The sequence below is a fragment of the Salmo salar genome, chromosome ssa12, assembly GCF_905237065.1.
Source record: "Salmo salar chromosome ssa12, Ssal_v3.1, whole genome shotgun sequence".
Taxonomy (NCBI): domain Eukaryota; kingdom Metazoa; phylum Chordata; class Actinopteri; order Salmoniformes; family Salmonidae; genus Salmo; species Salmo salar.
The window spans coordinates 98,369,600-98,391,520 of NC_059453.1; the positions used below are offsets into that span (position 1 = coordinate 98,369,600).

At 41.1% G+C, this 21,921-nt stretch overlaps 1 protein-coding gene across 14 annotated transcripts in view; it reads right to left on the bottom strand.

The window, feature by feature from the left end:
• The window catches only part of LOC106566233 (plasma membrane calcium-transporting ATPase 2), a 222,253-nt gene that overhangs the window by 60,961 nt on the left and 139,371 nt on the right, over window positions 1-21,921 (bottom strand). For 12 of the 14 annotated variants that reach the window (XM_014134115.2, XM_045691982.1, XM_014134113.2 and 9 more), the window contains 4 exons: window positions 21,225-21,266; window positions 11,194-11,358; window positions 6,927-7,141; window positions 1,312-1,554 (listed from right to left, as the gene is read on the bottom strand). In XM_014134115.2, the coding sequence (XP_013989590.1) occupies window positions 1,312-1,554; window positions 6,927-7,141; window positions 11,194-11,358; window positions 21,225-21,266 (665 nt within the window). The remainder of the gene's footprint in view (window positions 1-1,311; window positions 1,555-6,926; window positions 7,142-11,193; window positions 11,359-21,224; window positions 21,267-21,921) is intronic. The other 2 variants (XM_045691977.1, XM_045691981.1) reach the window with 1 other exon arrangement.

Here is a 21,921-nt window from a genome sequence, read left to right on the forward strand (position 1 = left end):
TAGACTGTGACACAGCAGGTAGATGTTGTACTGGAATGCAAAAAACGCGCAGAAAAGTTACTGACGAGATCCACTGGCCCGACATTTTTTACTGTCCCCAGAAGAGCAGACCGTGAGACTAGCAGTGTTTCCCTGCCATGTCTGGCTTTGTGACTGACAGGTGCCTGTCCTATCAATAGATTGGTAGACGATACGTATCGTTCATTCTAGTGGGAGAGGGCTCGACAGACTTTTATCTGTAAGGGAATTGAAAAGTAGTGTAGTTCATTTAAAGCCGCAATATGTAACTTTTTGGGGTGACCCACTGAATTCACGTAGAAATGTGTGTTATAGATCTGTCATTCGCATTGAAAGCAAGTCTAAAACGCTGTAGATATGTTCTCTATGCGCTACTTCTATGCTTCCCGTTTTTAAGTTTAGTTTTTTGCGTCTTTTACTTTCGGTTTTGTCCACCAGCTTCAAACAGAAGAAAATACAATATGTTTTGTTATGGAAAATATATTTCCAAACAGTTTAGATGGTACAATGATTCTCTACACTTGCTTTGACACATACTGTAAACTGAAATTAGGAAAACTATTATAATTGTAGCAACCATGAAATGGTGGAGCAATTTCTGCATACTCCATATTTTAATGTAAAAAAGTAGTTGGCTGAAAATGAGTCTGTAATCAACTGTATCACCGACAGCGGCACTAGTGGAAAACACTGATATTACCAGTAACTTGGTATAGGAGCAGGGTGTATTAAGTAGCACTAGTTTCTTAGTATTTTACCAGTATCTTGGTAATATAGCTTGGAAGGTTCTTACCAGTATCTTGGTAATATAGCGTGGAAGGTTCTTACCAGTATCTTGGTAATATAGCGTGGAAGGTTCTTACCAGTATCTTGGTAATATAGCGTGGAAGGTTCTTACCAGTATCTTGGTAATATAGCAAGGAAGGTTCTTACCAGTATCTTGGTAATATAGCATGGAAGGTTCTTACCAGTATCTTGGAGCAGTTCATAGTATCATACCAGAATCATAGTAGTATTACTGCAGTGTGTGTGTGTTGTATCTTACCAGTATCTTGGTGGTGTATATAGTATTTTACCAGTATCTTGGTAGTGTATATAGTATTTTATCAGTATCTTGGTGATGTATATAGTATTTTACCAGTATCTTGGTGGTGTATATAGTATTTTACCAGTATCTTGGTGGTGTATATAGTATTTTACCAGTATCTTGGTGGTGTATATAGTATTTTACCAATATCTTGGTGGTGTATATAGTATTTTACCAGTATCTTGGTGGTGTATATAGTATTTTACCAGTATCTTGGTGGTGTAGGCGCTGTTGAGGGAGATGGCATTGACCAGTATGTCCAGAGACTTGGCAGTCAGAGCTCCGGGGTCTGGTATCTCCTTATAGTGGACGTCTCCCACGTAGCACGCTACGGCCGTCATGCGGTTGGTGGTCAGAGTGCCAGTCTTGTCGGAGCAGATGGCCGTGGCGTTCCCCATTGTCTCACATGCATCAAGATGGCGAACCAGGTTATTATCCTTCATCATTTTCTGTTGAGGAAATATCAACTATAACTTCACAACAACCTCAACAGAAAAGTTGCTAACTAGAACCCAGCGAACATTCTAAAACGATATGTTGAACTATGTAACATATTTGGATACATAGCTACAGATTAATGGATTGCTAAATCAAATGCACTGATGAGGAAGCATCCCCGAAGGTTCCCAGAACATGTATTAGGTCGTTCTCGTAACACAATTACTGTCCAGTTTGTGGTGATGATTATAGAATGTTTGTATACAACATTTTCCTGATGTTTCAAGAAAGGTTCCTAGAACACATTTAATCACATTTAATAATTGTGATTTAATAATTCTTTAAAGGTTCCCAGAATGTTTCATTAGATTGTGGGAACAGTCTGGTGGGAACATTGTGAGTACATCACAAAAGTTATGCTCCCAAAACACAAAATCTGTCCAGTTGTAGGAATGATTTTACAATGTTTCTTTTAGGGCGCAAAAACATTCATCTGATGTTACTAGAACGTTCTCAGAACACATATAGTCTGTTCTTTAAAGGTTCCCAGAATGTTTAATTAAGTTGTTGGGAACATTGTGTGGGCATGACAAGAGATATGTTCTCAAAACACAAAAACTGTCCATTTGTGCAGATTATTACAATGTTTCTATTAGGTTGCAACAAACATTGACCTGGTGTTACAAGAACTGTTCTTCAAAAGTTCAAAAAACATTTATTTAGTTTGTGGGAAAATTTAGTGTTTCCACAAACACTAAAACGGTCTAGTTTTGCTGACATTCACATAATGTTTGTATCAAGGTGCAAAAAAAACATTAATTTGATGTTGCAAGAGTTTTGGCAGAACATCCTTTCTGAGGTCTTTAAACGTTCCCAGGACATGTAATTAGGTTGTGGGGAAAAGTGTGGGTACATTACAAGAGATAGGTTTCCAAAACACAAAATATGCTCAGTTGTGAGGAAATTGTTTAAGTTGGGTAACACAGCGCATTCCCTTAATGTTGTAAGAATGAAATGTCTGTTTTAATGATGTTTATAGCATATTTGTTTTAGGTTTAACATAATATTCCTTTGATGTTTACACAATATACATTTTACCTTGTCTTTGAGGTTTCTCAGAACATTTAAAGAACATTCCCATGATGTTTCACTTCAGATTTAACAGCAGTTCACATTTGAATACTGGTATTGTAGGTGACATAAAGTTACATGGCATGTTCATTTCATTCACAGGACATTTGAACAGTATTTAATCAAACAAACACAACCATATATTTTTCTTTACACTTCATATGTTAACAATCTGCACATGTGGGGATTGAACCTGCAATGTTTTATTTCGTAGCTCATTAAACCTCTGCATCATCAGGGGATAGTTATTTTGAAATTGAGAAAAGGTTAAAACATTTTTTTTTTAAAGAAATCGTATTAAGTTTGAGTCTGTATTTAAGAAGCATATGAATACACAAGAATACAAGTTATTTAAAAGGCTCTATCCAACTAAAATCACATGTCATAAGACTGTCAACACGTGATGAAGAAAGACAATCCTAAAATACAGTGTTGCATGTTCGCAGAATACGAAGAGGTTGGGAACATTTCAATAACTGAAAAATTGCGTTCAGTTTCCTGATTGACCAAAAAGAAACACACAAAGGCACTGCTAACACAGAGTTAACTATCTGTCACGTCCTGGCCAGTAAAAGGGGTTATTTGTCATTGTAGTTGGTCAGGGCGTGGCAGGGGGTGTTTGTTTTGTGTGGTTGGATATTGTGGGTTTAGGTTCTAGTTTTCTTATTTCTATGTTTATCTAGCTTTTCTAGTTCTATGTGAGTTTTGTCAATGACCTCCAATTAGAGGCAGCTGTCTTGTTGTTGTCTCTAATTGGAGGCCATATTTAGTTGTGTTTGTTTTCACTGGGTTTTGTGGGTGGTTGTTTCTGGTATAGTCTATGCACCTTACTGGACTGTTTTCGTCGTTTGTTTTGATTAAGTGTTTTCTTTAATAAATAAGAGGATGAGCACTTTACCCGCTGCGTTTTGGTCCCCCTTCAACGACGAGTGTTACACTATCTGGCTGCAGGTCCAAAGATTGCAGATTCAATTCCACATATTCTATAACCATGTTTCATTAAATAAAATTAAAATTGAGGCTCAGATAAAAATCTCTCTACTCAAAGAGAAGATGTCCAGATGTAAAAATCGAATTAGAAATGCAGAATTTAGACTAAATGTTAAAAAAAAAATATTGTGTAAAAATGTACTGTACAACTTTTTTTTTAAACACACCCAAATACACTACCGGTCAACAGTTTTAGAACACCTACTCATTCAAGGGTTTTTCTTTATTTTTACTATTTTCTTCGTTGTAGAATAATAGTGAAGACATCAAAACTGTGAAGTAGCACATATGGAATCATCTAGTAACCAAAAAAGTGTTAAACAAATCAAACTATATTATATATTCTTCAAATAGCCACCCTTTGCCTTGATGACAGCTTTGCACACGCTTGGCATTCTCTCAACCAGCTTCTTGAGGTAGTTACCTGGAATGTATTTCAATTAACAGATGTGCGTTCTTAAAAGTTAATTTGTGGAATTTCTTTCCTTCTTAATGGATTTCAGCCAATCAGTTTTGATGTGACAAGGTGCAGTAGGGGGGGAATACAGAAGACAGCTCTATTTGGTAAAAGACCTAGTCCATATTATGGCAAGAACAGCTCAAATAAGCAAAGAGAAATGACGGTACATCATTACTTTAAGACATGAAGGTCAGTCAATATGGAAAATTTCAATAACTTTGAAAGTTTTCTCAAGTGCAGTTGCAAAAACCATCAAGCGCTATGATGAAACTGGCTCTCATGAGGACCACCACAGGAATGGAATATCCAGAGTTACTTCTGCTACAGAGGATACGTTCATTAGAGTTACCAGCCTCAGAAATTGCAGCCCAAATAAATGCAATAAACCACTACTAAAGGACACCAATCAGAAGAAGAGATTTGGTTAGGCCAAGACACAAGAGCAATAGACATCAGACCGGAGGAAATCTGTCCTTTGGTCTGGAGTCCACATTTGAGATTTTTGCTTCCAACCACCGTGTCTTTGTGAGATGCGGTGTTGGTGAATGGATGATCTCTGCATGTGTGGTTCCCACCATAAAGCATGGGGGAGGAGGTGAGATGGTGTGGGGGTGCTTTGCTGGTGACACTGTCTGTGATTTATTTAGAATTCAAGGCACAATTAACCAGCATGGCTACCACAGCATTCTGCAGCGATACGCCATCCCATCTGGTTTGGGCTTAGTGGGACTATCATTTCGTTTTTCAACAGGACAATGACCCAACACACCTCAAGGCTGTGTAAGGGCTATTTTACCAAGAAGTAGAGTGATGGAGTGCTGCATCAGATGACCTGGCCTCCACAATCACCCGACCTCAACCAAATTGAGATGGTTTGTGATGAGTCGGAACACAGAGTGAAGGAAAAGCAGTCAACAAGTGCTCAGCGTATGTGGAAACTCCTTCAAGACTGTTGGAAAAGCATTCCAGGTGAAGCTGGTTGAGAGAATGCGAAGATTTTGCATTGCTGTCAGCAATGCAAAGAGTGGCTATATAAAATATGTTTTGATTAGTTTTACCCTTTTTTCGGTTACTACATGATTCCGTATGTGTTATTTCATTGTTGTGATGAATTCACTATTATTCCACATTGTAGAAAATAGTAAAAATAAAGAAAAACCCTGGAATGAGTAGGTGTTCTAACACTTTTGACCGGTAGTGTAATTTCTACTTTGAAATGCTTGACATGATCCCCCTCTGTCTTATTTTTCATGATCTGAACAGCAAAAGTGATCCTAGATCAGCACTCATAGTGTTGGATATCTTGTAAATATGGACCCAGAAGTGATGGTGAATAACCCAGTTATCAGTATATCCCTGGGTTAGTCATGTGTAAGTTGGCTAAAAAGGAAGCGTAGAATTCCTGATTACTGGATACAGGAATACTGGCTATACTTTATACTGAAAGAAGACGATGAAAGAGAGATTCCCTGGTGGCGCAGAGGATAAAACATCGCAGGTTCAATCCCCACATGTTCAGATTGTCAACATATGGCGTGTAAAAAAAAAGATGGTTGTGTTTGTATAATTAAACGTTGCTCAAATGTCCTATGAATGAAATTCAAATGCCATGTGTCTCTATATGTTTTTCCCTATATGAGAATTACCGTTAAATCGGAATAGAAATGTAATGGGGGTGTATTTCAAACTGCTTAAATTGCATGCTGAGAATGTTTTGGTTTTGGTTTTTATGTCAAACTTAAATATAACATTTTCTAAATGTTCTGAGGATGTTCAAGACAAGACAAAATGTATAGTGCATTAACATCAATGGAATATTAAGTTAATAAAACATAATAATAATAATACAATATTATGTAAACCTAAAACAAATATGCTGTGAACGTCATAAAAACGGATTTATTTAATTCTTACAACATTAAGGGAATGTCCTCTGCTACCTAACTTAAAAACATTGTATGAATGTCATCACATCTGAGCATATTTTGTGTTTTGAGAACCTATCTCTTGTCATGTCTCCACAATGTTACCACAATCTAATGAAAAAAAAATGGATGTTTTGTCAACGTTCTTGCAACATCAAAAGGAATGTTTTGTGCACCCAGGTACAAACATTATCTGAATGTCAACACAAGTGGACAGTTTCAGTTTTTTGGGGAACATATCTCTTGACATGTCCCCACAATGTTCCCACAACTTACTGAAACATTCTGGGAAAATTTAAAGAACAGACAAAATGTGTTCTGGGAACGTTCTTGTAACATCAGATTAATGTTTATTTATTTTTTTTTGCACACTAAAAGAAACACTGTAGAATCATCCTCACAACTGGACAGTTTTGATATTTTGGGAACATATCTTTTATGATGTACCCACAACATTCCCACAACCTAATGAAATATTCTGGGAACCTTTTAAGGAACAGATTAAAAGCATTACAGGAAAGTTCTTGCAACATCGGGCAAATGTTTAATATAAACATATAACCTTTTGGTATTGTTCTGTGACGGTTGTTACATATGTTGTGCACAACATTTTAGTGAATGTCAGGAGAACATTCCAAGGATATTTAATGTAAAACATTTTTGATAAATTACATAGATTTTTTTTATCAAGAAACATTCCTTTTTGGATGTTATCAACCTAACGTTTAGATTAAAAACCCTTACTAGAACTTCATGGGAATCTAATGTTCTGGGAATGTTCCCAGGTTTACTGGGATCATTCTCATCACTCTCACGATTGACACTTCTAACTTGGTCAGAAATAAAATATAAGACTAAAAGACAGAAAATGTGTCACCTTGACAGAGTAGGCCAGGGAGATGGTAACGGCCAGGGGTAGCCCCTCGGGTACAGCCACCACCAGCACGGTGACACCGATGATGAAGAACTTGACAAAGTACTGGACATAGATGGGGGTGCACTCCGTCAGCCACGGCCTCTTCTGCAGGACGAAGTTGTCCACAGCAAAGTACAGCACTAGGATGATCACTGTGATGGCTGACATCACCAGACCTGGATGGACAAGGACAAGGAGAAAGTTAATCTACTCTATTCAACTCTACTCTTCCTATATATTCTACTCTGTTCTACTCCATTCTACTCTACTCTATTACATTCTACTTTATTATATTCTACTGTACTCTATTCTACTCTACTCTATTATATTCTACTTTATTATATTCTACTGTACTCTATTCTACTCTACTCTATTATATTCTACTTTATTATATTCTACTGTACTCTATTCTACTGTACTCTATTCTACTGTACTCTTCCTATATATTCTATTCTGTTCTATTATATTCTACTTTATTATATTCTACTGTACTCTATTCTACTGTACTCTATTCTACTGTACTCTATTCTACTGTACTCTATTATAGTCTACTTTATTATATTCTACTGTACTCTTCTGTTCTACTCTACTCTACTCTACTCTACTGTAGTCTACTGTAGTCTACTCTACTGTACTCTACTCTACTGTAGTCTACTCTACTGTAGTCTACTCTACTGTAGTCTACTCTACTCTACCCCACGCTATTGTACTCTACTCTACTGAAGTCTACTCTACTGTAGTCTACCCCACTGTACTCTACTCTACTCTACTGTAGTCTACTCTACTGTACTCTACTCTACTCTACCACACTGTACTCTACTCTACTCTACTCTACTGTACTGTAGTCTACTCTACTGTACTCTACCACACTGTACTCTACTCTACTCTACACTACTCTACTCTACTCTACTGTAGTCTACCCCACTGTACTGTACTGTACTCTACTGTACTCTACTCCACTGTGCTCTACTCCACTGTGCTCTACTCCACTGTGCTCTACTCCATTGTGCTCTACTCTACTCCACTGTGCTCTACTCTACTCCACTGTGCTCTACTCCACTGTGCTCTACTCCACTGTGCTCTACTCTACTCCACTGTGCTCTACTCTACTCCACTGTGCTCTACTCTACTCTACTGTGCTCTACTCTACTCTACTCTACTCTACTGTGCTCTACTCTACTGTGCTCTACTCTACTGTGCTCTACTCTACTCCGCTCTACTCCGCTCTACTCTACTCCACTGTGCTCTACTCCACTGTGCTCTACTCCACTGTGCTCTACTCCACTGTGCTCTACTCTACTCCAGTACAGTGCTGTGATGGCTGACATTACCAGAGCTGGAGAATGACAAGGACAGTGGCAGGTAGCCTAGTGGTTAGAGGCAGGTAGCCTAGTGGTTAGAGGAGGAAAGTAGCCTAGTGGTTAGAGCAGGTAGCCAAGTGGTTAGAGAGGCAGGTAGCCTAGTGGTTAGAGAGGCAGGTAGCCTAGTGGTTAGAGAGGCAGGTAGCCTAGTGGTTAGAGGCAAGTAGCCTAGTGGATAGAGGCAAGTAGCCTAGTGGATAGAGGAGGCAAGTAGCCAAGTGGTTAGAGGAGGCAAGTAGCCTAGTGGTTAGAGGCAGGTAGCCTAGTGGTTAGAGGCAGGTAGCCTAGTGGTTAGAGGCAGGTAGCCTAGTGGTTAGAGCGGCAGGTAGCCTAGTGGTTAGAGGCAGGTAGCCTAGTGGTTAGAGCAGGTAGCTTAGTGGTTAGAGACGCAGGTAGCCTAGTGGTTAGAGAGGCAGGTAGCCTAGTGGTTAGAGAGGCAGGTAGCCTAGTGGTTAGAGGCAGGTAGCCTAGTGGTTAGAGGCAGGTAGCCTAGTGGTAAGAGACGCAGGTAGCCTAGTGGTTAGAGAGGCAGGTAGCCTAGTGGTTAGAGGCAAGTAGCCTAGTGGATAGAGGCAAGTAGCCTAGTGGATAGAGGAGGCAAGTAGCCAAGTGGTTAGAGGAGGCAAGTAGCCTAGTGGTTAGAGGCAGGTAGCCTAGTGGTTAGAGGCAGGTAGCCTAGTGGTTAGAGCGGCAGGTAGCCTAGTGGTTAGAGGCAGGTAGCCTAGTGGTTAGAGCAGGTAGCCTAGTGGTTAGAGACGCAGGTAGCCTAGTGGTTAGAGCAGGTAGCCTAGTGGTTAGAGAGGCAGGTAGCCTAGTGGTTAGAGGCAGGTAGCCTAGTGGTTAGAGGCAGGTAGCCTAGTGGTAAGAGACGCAGGTAGCCTAGTGGTTAGAGGCAGATAGCCTAGTGGTTAGAGGCAGGTAGCCTAGTGGTTAGAGGCAGGTAGCCTAGTGGTTAGAGAGGCAGGTAGCCTAGTGGTTAGAGAGGCAGGTAGCCTAGTGGTTAGAGAGGCAGGTAGCCTAGTGGTTAGAGGCAGGTAGCCTAGTGGTTAGAGCAGGTAGCCTAGTGGTTAGAGCAGGTAGCCTAGTGGTTAGAGGCAGGTAGCCTAGTGGTTAGAGAGGCAGGTAGCCTAGTGGTTAGAGAGGCAGGTAGCCTAGTGGTTAGAGCAGGTAGCCTAGTGGTTAGAGGCAGGTAGCCTAGTGGTTAGAGGCAGGTAGCCTAGTGGTTAGAGAGGCAGGTAGCCTAGTGGTTAGAGCAGGTAGCCTAGTGGTTAGAGAGGCAGGTAGCCTAGTGGTTAGAGCAGGTAGCCTAGTGGTTAGAGGCAGAAAGCCTACTGGTTAGAGGCAGGTAGCCTAGTGGTTAGAGCAGGTAGCCTAGTGGTTAGAGCAGGTAGCCTAGTGGTTAGAGCAGGTAGCCTAGTGGTTAGAGGCAGGTAGCCTAGTGGTTAGAGGCAGGTAGCCTAGTGGTTAGAGAGGCAGGTAGCCTAGTGGTTAGAGGCAGGTAGCCTAGTGGTTAGAGGCAGGTAGCCTAGTGGTTAGAGAGGCAGGTAGCCTAGTGGTTAGAGGCAGGTAGCCTAGTGGTTAGAGGCAAGTAGCCTAGTGGATAGATGAGGCAAGTAGCCAAGTGGTTAGAGGAGGCAGGTAGCCTAGTGGTTAGAGGCAGGTAGCCTAGTGGTTAGAGGCAGGTAGCCTTGTGGTTAGAGGCAGGTAGCCTAGTGGTTAGAGGCAGGTAGCCTAGTGGTTAGAGAGGCAGGTAGCCTAGTGGTTAGAGGCAGGTAGCCTAGTGGTTAGAGGAGGCAAGTAGCCTAGTGGTTAGAGGAGGCAAGTAGCCTAGTGGTTAGAGGCAGGTAGCCTAGTGGTTAGAGCGGCAGGTAGCCTAGTGGTTAGCGCCAGGTAGCCTAGTGGTTAGAGGCAGGTAGCCTAGTGGTTAGAGCAGGTAGCCTAGTGGTTAGAGGCAGGTAGCCGAGTGGTAAGAGACGCAGGTAGCCTAGTGGTTAGAGCAGGTAGCCTAGTGGTTAGAGAGGCAGGTAGCCTAGTGGTTAGAGAGGCAGGTAGCCTAGTGGTTAGAGGCAGGTAGCCTAGTGGTTAGAGCAGGTAGCCTAGTGGTTAGAGGCAGGTAGCCTAGTGGTTAGAGAGGCAGGTAGCCTAGTGGTTAGAGAGGCAGGTAGCCTAGTGGTTAGAGCAGGTAGCCTAGTGGTTAGAGGCAGGTAGCCTAGTGGTTAGAGCAGGTATCCTAGTGGTTAGAGGCAGGTAGCCTAGTGGTTAGAGAGGCAGGTAGCCTAGTGGTTAGAGCAGGTAGCCTAGTGGTTAGAGAGGCAGGTAGCCTAGTGGTTAGAGAGGCAGGTAGCCTAGTGGTTAGAGCAGGTAGCCTAGTGGTTAGAGAGGCAGGTAGCCTAGTGGTTAGAGCAGGTAGCCTAGTGGTTAGAGAGGCAGGTAGCCTAGTGGTTAGAGCAGGTAGCCTAGTGGTTAGAGGCAGGTAGCCTAGTGGTTAGAGCAGGTAGCCTAGTGGTTAGAGAGGCAGGTAGCCTAGTGGTTAGAGAGGCAGGTAGCCTAGTGGTTAGAGAGGCAGGTAGCCTAGTGGTTAGAGCGTTGGACTAATAACTGAAATGTTGCTAGATCGGATCCCTGAGCTGAGAAGGTAAAAATCTGTCGTTCTGCCCCTGAATAAGGCAGTTAACCCACTGTTCCCCGACAGGCCGTCATTGAAATTAAGAATTTGTGCCTAGTTAAATAAATAAAGGTAAAAAAAAAATGCAACTTCACAAATCAACAGCAGCAGCAATGCATTAAATATGTATCTCTGTGATTCCACATCAACATTTCAAAGACTATTGATAATGCATTATATCATATTGATTGATCTGCCGTACCTGCTTTGCCGATCTGAACAGCCAGCTTGGTCAGTTTCCCCTGGAGGACAGACTTCTCTTTTTTGGAGACATTTGCTTTCTTCTTCTCCTTCTCCTCCGTCTCCCCTCCCTCGGCGCTCTTCAGAGGCTGCATCTCCATGGCAGCCGCTCCGTCCTGCTTCTTCACTGAAACAACCAGAGGAACACAAAGACAGTGGTTAATATGGGATCGGGGCCTTCCCTAGTCTTTTCGGGGCCGAAGCAAAATTCGTTTTTTTTGTGGTCCCCCCCCTTGACGGCAGAGAGAAACATGTCAGTTTTAAAGTTAATTTCCTGACATTCCTGCCTACACTTTTTGCCATGTGGCATAGACAAAATGTTGCAGTTTTAAAGCAAGTTTTCTGCATGTTCTACACATTTTGCCATGGGGCAAAGTGAACATTTTGAAATGTTCTAACACATGGGGCAGAGAGATATTTTTTGCAGTTTGAAAGGAAGTCTTCCACATTTCTACACATTTTGCCATGGGACGGAGAGAAAATGTTTCAAATTCATAACACATTTAATTTATTTCATTTTGTGATTAAAGAGAGAAATTTGTGCAGTTTAAAGCTAATGTCCTACAATTCTACAGATGTTGCCATGACTTATGCCATGTTCATATGATATCTGAATGAGACTGACTAACAAAATAAATGGGGCCCCCCCTGGAGGTCAGGGCCCCCGGTTGGTAGTTGGCCATGATTACTACCAGTTCATATAACTGGCTGCTAGAATAACATACCAATCTAAAACATGTTAGCTGACATGGCTAACATGGCTAACATAGCTAACATGGCTGACATGGCTAACATGGCTAACATAGCTAACATGGCTAACATAGCTAACATGGCTGACATGGCTAACATGGCTAACATGGCTAACATAGCTGACATGGCTAACATGGCTAACATAGCTAACATGGCTGACATGGCTAACATGGCTAACATAGCTGACATGGCTGACATGGCTAACATAGCTAACATGGCTGACATGGCTAACATGGCTAACATGGCTGACATGGCTGACATGGCTAACATAGCTGACATGGCTAACATAGCTAACATGGCTAACATGGCTAACATGGCTGACATGGCTGACATGGCTAACATAGCTGACATGGCTGACATGGCTAACATAGCTGACATGGCTAACATGGCTAACATGGCTAACATGGCTAACATGGCTAACATGGCTGACATGGCTGACATGGCTAACATAGCTGACATGGCTAACATGGCTAACATAGCTGACATGGCTAACATGGCTAACATGGCTAACATGGCTAACATGGCTGACATGGCTAACATGGCTGACATGGCTAACATAGCTAACATGGCTGACATGGCTAACATGGCTAACATGGCTAACATAGCTGACATGGCTAACATAGCTGACATGGCTAACATAGCTAACATAGCTGACATGGCTAACATAGCTGACATGGCTAACATAGCTAACATGGCTGACATGGCTAACATAGCTAACATGGCTAACATGGCTAACATGGCTGACATGGCTAACATGGCTGACATGGCTAACATGGCTGACATGGCTAACATGGCTAACATGGCTGACATGGCTGACATGGCTAACATAGCTGACATGGCTGACATGGCTAACATGGCTGACATGGCTGACATGGCTGACATGGCTAACATAGCTGACATAGCTGACATGGCTAACATAGCTGACATGGCTAACATGGCTAGACATGGCTGACATGGCTGACATGGCTAATCGAGTGACTGTCAGTGACTGACATAACAATTGAGAAACTTCTGATGAAGAACCCAATGTTGAACTCACACCTTGTGTATTCTACAATTCTAACTCTCAATAGTAAGATGAGTATATATGTATACAGTATTTACAGTATATACATACACTAAATGGACAAAAAAAACACACAGCAATGCAATCTTCATAGACAAACATTGGCAGTAGAATGGCCTTACTGAAGAGCTCAGTGATTTTAAAATTGGCAACGTCATAGGATAACACCTTTCCAACAAGTCAGTTTTCCAACAAGCGCATATACGGCATGTCAAAATTGCCTGTACTAGATTAGTCCTATATGATAGATTTAGTCCTATATGACAGATTTAGTCCTATATAGATGATATGATAGATTTAGTCCTATATGATAGATTTAGTCCTATACGATAGATTTAGCCCTATAAACTAGATTAGTCCTATATGATAGATTAGTCCTATATGATAGATTATATGATAGATTAGTCCTATACAATAGAATTAGTCCTATATGATAGATTAGTCCTATATGATAGATTAGTCCTTTGTGATTGAATAGTCCTATATGATAGATTTAGTCCTATATGATAGATTCAGTCCTACATGATAGATTTAGTCCTATATGATAGATTATATGATAGATTAGTCCTATATGTTAGATTAGTCCTACATGATAGATTTAGTCCTATATGATAGATTATATGATAGATTTAGTCCTACATGATAGATTTAGTCCTATATGATAGATTATGTGATAGATTTAGTCCTATATGATAGATTAGTCCTATATGATAGATTATATGATAGATTAGTCCTATATGATAGATTAGTCCTATATGATAGATTATATGATAGATTTAGTCCTATATGATAGATTAGTCCTATATGATAAATTATATGATAGAGTAGTCCTCTATGATAGATTAGTCCTATATGATAGATTAGTCCTATATGATAGATTATATGATAGATTAGTCCTCTATGGTAGATTAGTCCTATATGATAGATTAGTCCTATATGATAGATTATATGATAGATTAGTCCTCTATGATAGATTAGTCCTATATGATAGATTAGTCCTATATGATAGATTATATGATAGATTAGTCCTCTATGATAGATTAGTCCTATATGATAGATTATATGATAGATTAGTCCTCTATGATAGATTATATGATAGATTAGTCCTCTATGATAGATTATATGATAGATTAGTCCTATATGATAGATTATATGATAGATTAGTCCTCTATGATAGATTAGTCCTATATGATAGATTTAGTCCTACATGATAGATTTAGTCCTATATGATAGATTATATGATAGATTAGTCCTATGTGATTGATTAGCCTTCCCTGTAGCTCAGTTGGTAGAGCATGGTGTTTGCAACACCAGGGTTGTGGGTTCGATTCCCACGGGGGGCCAGCACAGAAAAAAAAAAAAAAATGTATGAAATGTATGCATTCACTACTGTAAGTCGCTCTGGATAAGAGCATCTGCTAAATGACTAAAATGTAAAATGTAAATGATTAGTCCTATATGATAGATTAGTCCTATGTGATTGATTAGTTCTATATGGTAGATTAGTCCTATATGATAAATTATATGATAGATTAGTCCTATATGATAGATTATATGATAGATTATATGATAGATTATTCCTAGATGATAGATTAGTCCTATATGATAAATTATATGATAGATTAGTCCTATATGATAGATTATATGATAGATTATTCCTAGATGATAGATTAGCCCTATGTGATAGATTAGTCCTATATGATAGATTATATGATAGATTAGTCCTATATGATAGATTATATGATAGATTAGTCCTATATGATAGATCCTATATGATAGATTAGTCCTATATGATAGATTAGTCCTATATGATAGATTAGTCCTATATGATAGATTATATGATAGATTAGTCCTATATGATAGATTAGTCCTATATGATAGATTATATGATAGATTAGTCCTATATGATAGATTAGTCCTATATGATAGATTATATGATAGATTAGTCCTATATGATAGATTATATGATAGATTAGTCCTAGATGATAGATTATATGATAGATTATTCCTATATGATAGATTAGTCCTATATCATAGATTAGTCCTATATGATAGATTATATGATAGATTAGTCCTATATGATAGATTAGTCCTATATGATAGATTATATGATAGATTATTCCTATATGATAGATTAGTCCTATATCATAGATTAGTCCTATATGATAGATTATATATAGATTAGTCCTATATGATAGATTAGTCCTATATGATAGATTATATATAGATTAGTTCTAAATGATAGATTATATATAGATTAGTCCTATATGATAGATTATATATAGATTAGTCCTATATGATAGATTATATGATAGATTAGTCCTATATGATAGATTATATGATAGATTAGTCCTATATGATAGATTATATGATAGATTAGTCCTAAATGATAGATTATATGATAGATTATTCCTAGATGATAGATTAGCCCTATGTGATAGATGTAGTCCTATATGATAGATTATTGATGTGATTTTGGGCTATTGATGTTACTATAGGCACTAGCACGATGTGACTATAGGTTGTAGGTTTTCGAAAGTAACAAAAACAAATCTCTAAACTCTCAGTTCCTCGCCTCAGGCTGCACAGCTGTTCTCTCATCAAGTGATCATATGTTCACCCATCAGACTATTCTCAATTAAACCTTCACTAATATGTCAAATTCATTTCGATTTAACATGGCCCATTATCAAGTGGTCGGAAACAGGGGCAGGGGAATGAAGACAGTTCATATGCACGCGAATAGCGAATGGATCCCGGGCCCTGTCCCGCCAGTCCGTTTTACAATGATTTCTGATAGGCTACTTGGGTTTTATAGCGTATCTGTGGTTAATATGAGCAGCTGAGAAGTAAATATAAAAACACATATTTCACTCCAGGCATTAACCAATGTTTGAGGACCATGCTCTCGCTGCATGACAGGTGATATTCCACACACACTCTGTATGCCATTGGCTCTCCTACCCTGTTCCTGCACCTACCCAGTTCTCTGTATGCCATGGGCTCTCCTACCCTGTTCCTGTAGCTACCCAGTACTCTGTATGCCATGGGATATCATACCCTGCTCCTTCACCTACCCAGTACTCTGTATGCCATGGGCTCTCCTACCCTGTTCCTGCATCTACCCAGTACTCTGTATGCCATGGGCTCTCCTACCCTGTTCCTGCAGCTACCCAGTACTCTGTATGCCATGGGATTTCCTACCCTGTTCCTGTATCTACCCAGTACTCTGTATGCCATGGGCTCTTCTACCCTGTTCATGCAGCTACCCAGTACTCTGTATGCCATGGGCTCTCCTACCCTGTTTATCTACCCAGTAATCTGTATGCCATGGGCCCTCCTACCCTGTTCCTGCAGCTACCCAGTACTCTGTATGGGCTCTCCAACCCTGTTCCTGCAGATACCCAGTACTCTATATGCCATGGGATCTCCTACCCTGTTCCTGCAGCTACCCAGTACTATGCATGCCATGGGCCCTCCTACCCTGTTCCTGTAGCTACCCAGTACTCTGTATGCCATGGGCTCTCCTACCCTGTTCATCTACCCAGTACTCTGTATGCCATGGGCTCTCCTACCCTGTTCCTGCAGCTACCCAGTACTCTGTATGCCATGGGATTTCCTACCCTGTTCCTGTATCTACCCAGTACTCTGTATGCCATGGGCTCTTCTACCCTGTTCATGCAGCTACCCAGTTCTCTGTATGCCATGGGCTCTCCTACCCTGTATATCTACCCAGTAATCTGTATGCCATGGGCCCTCCTACCCTGTTCCTGCAGCTACCCAGTACTCTGTATGGGCTCTCCAACCCTGTTCCTGCAGATACCCAGTACTCTATATGCCATGGGATCTCCTACCCTGTTCCTGCAGCTACCCAGTACTATGCATGCCATGGGCCCTCCTACCCTGTTCCTGTAGCTACCCAGTACTCTGTATGCCATGGGCTCTCCTACCCTGTTCATCTACCCAGTACTCTGTATGCCATGGGCTCTCCTACCCTGTTCCTGCAGCTACCCAGTACTCTGTATGCCATGGGATTTCCTACCCTGTTCCTGTATCTACCCAGTACTCTGTATGCCATGGGCTCTCCTACCCTGTTCCTGTATCTACCCAGTACTCTGTATGCCATGGGCTCTTCTACCCTGTTCATGCAGCTACCCAGTACTCTGTATGCCATGGGCTCTCCTACCCTGTTTATCTACCCAGTAATCTGTATGCCATGGGCCCTCCTACCCTGTTCCTGCAGCTACCCAGTACTCTGTATGGGCTCTCCAACCCTGTTCCTGCAGATACCCAGTACTCTATATGCCATGGGATCTCCTACCCTGTTCCTGCAGCTACCCAGTACTATGCATGCCATGGGCCCTCCTACCCTGTTCCTGTAGCTACCCAGTACTCTGTATGCCATGGGCTCTCCTACCCTGTTCATCTACCCAGTACTCTGTATGCCATGGGCTCTCCTACCCTGTTCCTGCAGCTACCCAGTACTCTGTATGCCATGGGCTCTCCTACCCTGTTCCTGCAGCTACCCAGTACTCTGTATGCCATGGGCTCTCTTACCCTGTTCCTGCATCTACCCAGTAGTCTGTATGCCATGGGCTCTCCTACCCTGTTCAGCTACCCAGTACTCTGTATGCCATGTGCTCTCCTACCCTGTTCCTACTGCTACCCAGTACTCTGTATGCCATGGTCTCTCCTACCCTGTTCCTGCAGCTACCCAGTACTCTGTATGCCATGGTCTCTCCTACCCTGTTCCTGCAGCTACCCAGTACTCTGTATGCCATGGTCTCTCCAACCCTGTTCCTGCAGATACCCAGTGCTTAATTTGGAAAAACAAGTGAAATCTGTTCGGGGACGTCGTTATTAAAATAGTTTTCGGCAACGACACATCTTTAATTAAAATGTTGACTGCCTGTCTGCCCTTCACGATGAAATGAACAAAAGAACGAGCGGAGAGATCGAAACGCATGAGATCTTCTGTGTATCTAAAGTTATCACCCAATTCATTATGAAAATATAAAAACTAATCAAAATACAAATTCACGCTAATTTTTAAACTAACTGTAAGCTGATGAACATAACCAATGACCCAACAGCATCCCCTAGATCTACACGTTCTCTCCCAGACTAATGGATATAACGTTTGGAGCATAGCAGAAGGTAACCAGTCCATCCAGCATGGATAATAATACAGTCCACACTCAAAGGCTGTTACTAGAATGTGTTTAATATTGGAGTATAGGCTAGACCAATTATGTACCAAAGACATCTTAAAATCAGTTTTATGTTTTTCTGTCATGTGTAATATGCAGTAGACTATGTATTGTATAAAGGCATAATCATAATTTGAATTCATTAAAAAAAAACTTTTAAAAATGCCATGGGGGGGGGGCTTGGGCTCATAAGCCTATGAATATGCATCAGCTCTAAATATGCATATGGGTGTTTTGAATGAATCAACACCTTAGAAAGGGCTGTCCATTTCTTTGTGTTAGTGTAACCGATGTGAAATGGCTAGCTAGTTAGCGGTGGTACGCGCTAATAGAGTTTCAATCAGTGACGTCACTCGCCTTGAGACTTGAAGTAGGGTTTCCCCTTGCGTTGCAAGGGCCGCGGCTTTTGTGGCACGATGGGTAACGATGCTTCGTGGGGTGTCAGTTGTTGATGTGTGCAGAGGGTCCCTGGTTCAAGCCCAGGTTGGGGCGAGGAGAGGGACGGAAGCTATACTGTTACATTAGGCTTTCAAACAACATCTACAACGACCATGTTTTATACTCAGTTTCAACTTGCTGTTGAACTTCTTTCTTCAAAATGACCACAACTTAGGCTGGTCCATCCATGGACATCTTTCCTACAGCCATTTATGGTTTGTTCCAGGGTTGACCGTGACATTGTTGATCGTAACAGGGTTGACCGTGACAGGGTTGACTGTAACAGGGTTGACCGTGACAGGGTTGACTGTAACAGGGTTGACGGTAACAGGGTTGACTGTGACAGGATTGACTAACAGGGTTAGCGGCGTCCCGTCAACGGGACAGTTGTAAATTATGCAGCGCCTTGTGTCAAAATCGCAGATTTTAGAGAAACAACAAATGTCGCTACATAAGTGTCTTACATCGGCTGAATGCTAAAATTCTTGTTAATATAACTGCACTGTCCAATTTACAGTAGCTATTACAGTGAAATAATACCATGCTATTGTTTGAGGAGAGCTCCTAACAACAAAACCGTTTTTTCCCCGCGATAGGTTTGATAAATTAATCTCTGAAGGTGAAATGTGTACTTACATTCTGAAATCTTGCTCTGATTTATCATCCAAAGGGTCCCAGAGATAACATGAAGTGTTGTTTTGTTAGATAAATCCGTTTTCATATCCTAAAAAAGGTCCATATAGCGTGCACAATCGATTTTGTATTTCCACTCGTTCAATTTGCAAAGGAAGGAATCTGTGAAAATCTAACCCTCAGCGTTGTTTCAACCAGTCATATCACATTCGTATGTATTCCTCAGAGATCCTAGAACGTAACCAGACTTCACTACATTATTAGGGGTGTAGTATATCCTATAGGACACCATATTTGGTCAGAGAGCGATGCCTTCATGGCACGCCGATGACGCGGGCGGTCTTCACTTGATCGACTCTAACTCTAAACAAAGCTAGCTAGATGGCCAATGAGCTGGGCTTTACGGGAGTATCCGGAAACCCTGTGTCTGTCGCAAAATGTAGGTGCTAACCTTTTTGCGCCAAAATTTTTTTGACAAAAATTATAAGAATATTCAGAGTTATGAAGTTATGAAAACTGGTTGTTTTGCAAATGTTGAACTTATAATATGGCTACTAATACTGGAAAAGCTAAATCAACGTGTCCTTTGCTTTCAATTAATAATATGATTCTTAACATTTGTGTCTGCATGTAGACAACATTCAGTATTCTTCAGGATAATAATAACAGACTCATTATTTGCCCTTGGTTACCTTATCACAGTACAATGTAAAGTACTTTGAGCACTAGTGGAAAACCCTGTACAGCCCTGTCACCTGACCCATTAACAATACACAATACACTGCACAGCCCTGTGTGACCTGACCCATTAACAATATACAATACACTGCACAGCCCTGTGTGACCTAACCTCTTAGCAATACACAGCGGTAACCTAACTTACAGGAGAGAGAGACAGAGAGAGAGAGACAGAGAGAGAGACAGACAGACAAAGAGAGAGAGAGAGACAGAGAGAGAGAGAGAGAGAGACAGAGAGAGAGAGAGAGAGACAGAGAGAGAGAGACAGAGAGAGAGACAGACAGACAAAGAGAGAGAGAGAGACAGAGAGAGAGAGAGACAGAGAGAGAGAGAGAGAGAGACAGAGAGAGAGAGACAGAGAGTGAGACAGACAGACAAACAGAGCGAGAGAGAGACAGACAGAGCGAGACAGAGAGAGAGAGACAGAGCGAGACAGAGAGAGAGAGACAGAGCGAGACAGAGAGAGAGACAGAGCGAGACAGAGAGAGAGACAGAGAGAGAGAGAGAGATAGAGAGAGAGAGAGAGAGACAGAGTGAGAGAGACAGACAGACAAAGAGAAAGAGAGACAGAGAGAGACAGAGAGAGAGACAGAGAGAGAGAGAGACAGAGAGAGAGACAGACAGACAAACAGAGCGAGAGAGAGACAGACAGAGCGAGACAGAGAGAGAGAGAGACAGAGCGAGACAGAGAGAGAGAGACAGAGCGAGACAGAGAGAGAAAGACAGAGCGAGACAGAGAGAGCAACAGAGCGAGAGAGAGAGAGAGAGAGAGAGACAGTGCGAGAGAGAGAGACTTTGACACCTGGAGCTGAGACAGCCACATCGCTGCAGACTGACTGACAACAACACTGCAGACACAAGACGTACATCAGGCTGAATGGATGTTAATTCAACATTAGAGGAACCTTAGAGACTCAAAGTTAGAGGAACGTTCGAGCTAGGCTTGCAAAAATTCAGATAACTTTCCCAAAATCAATAGGTTTGTCCAGAAATTCTGGTCGGAAAATTCCTTAAATCAATGAATAAGCAGAAAATCTGAAAATCCTCCGACCAGGATTCCTGGAAAACCTGGGAATTTTTTGGGGGAAAGTTACCGGAATTTTTGCAACCCTAGTTAGAGCACATCCCAACCATGGGGGAAAGTTGAAAATAGGTTACCTTTAGTCTGGTTGTTCTCCATATTGCCATCCTGTATTTTACCTACGATGAAGACATACGAGATACAGAACAATAAGAACCAAAGCAGACAATAAACAAACAATCATTACCAGGACAAACATTACAATGACATAAAAAGGAAAACAATAACATTTATATTTATTGAGCATTGTCAGGAGTTCGCATACAGGACAGAAAAGCTACTTTTTAATGAGGTAGATTCTGCTTCAGGGATGGTAATTTGGACGTCTGCTAATTTTTCCTATTTGAATTGTTGTGTGTGTGTGTGTATGCCTGGGCTTGCTAACGAGTCAACAACTATTAGAAATAATGTCAATCAAAAACAGATAATTGTCCCGTGTGGCTCAGTTGGTAGAGCATGGTGTTTGCAATGCCAGGGTTGTGGGTTCAATTCCCACAGGGGACCAGTACGGGAAAAATAATAATAATAATGTATGAAATGTATGCAGTCGCTCTGGATAAGAGCGTCTGCTTAAATGACTAAAATGTAAAAAAAATGTAATAATTGATAATACAACTAGATTTGAAAATAATGTGACTATGCAGTCAATTCGGAAGTGTCATGTTTTGAAAGGTTGCTTAGGTGAACGAGAAAATAATAAAATATATATATTTGAAAACGTTGCTCTAAAGGGTATTTTCTAATCGCTGTATAAACAAAAAACACAGTTCAAAC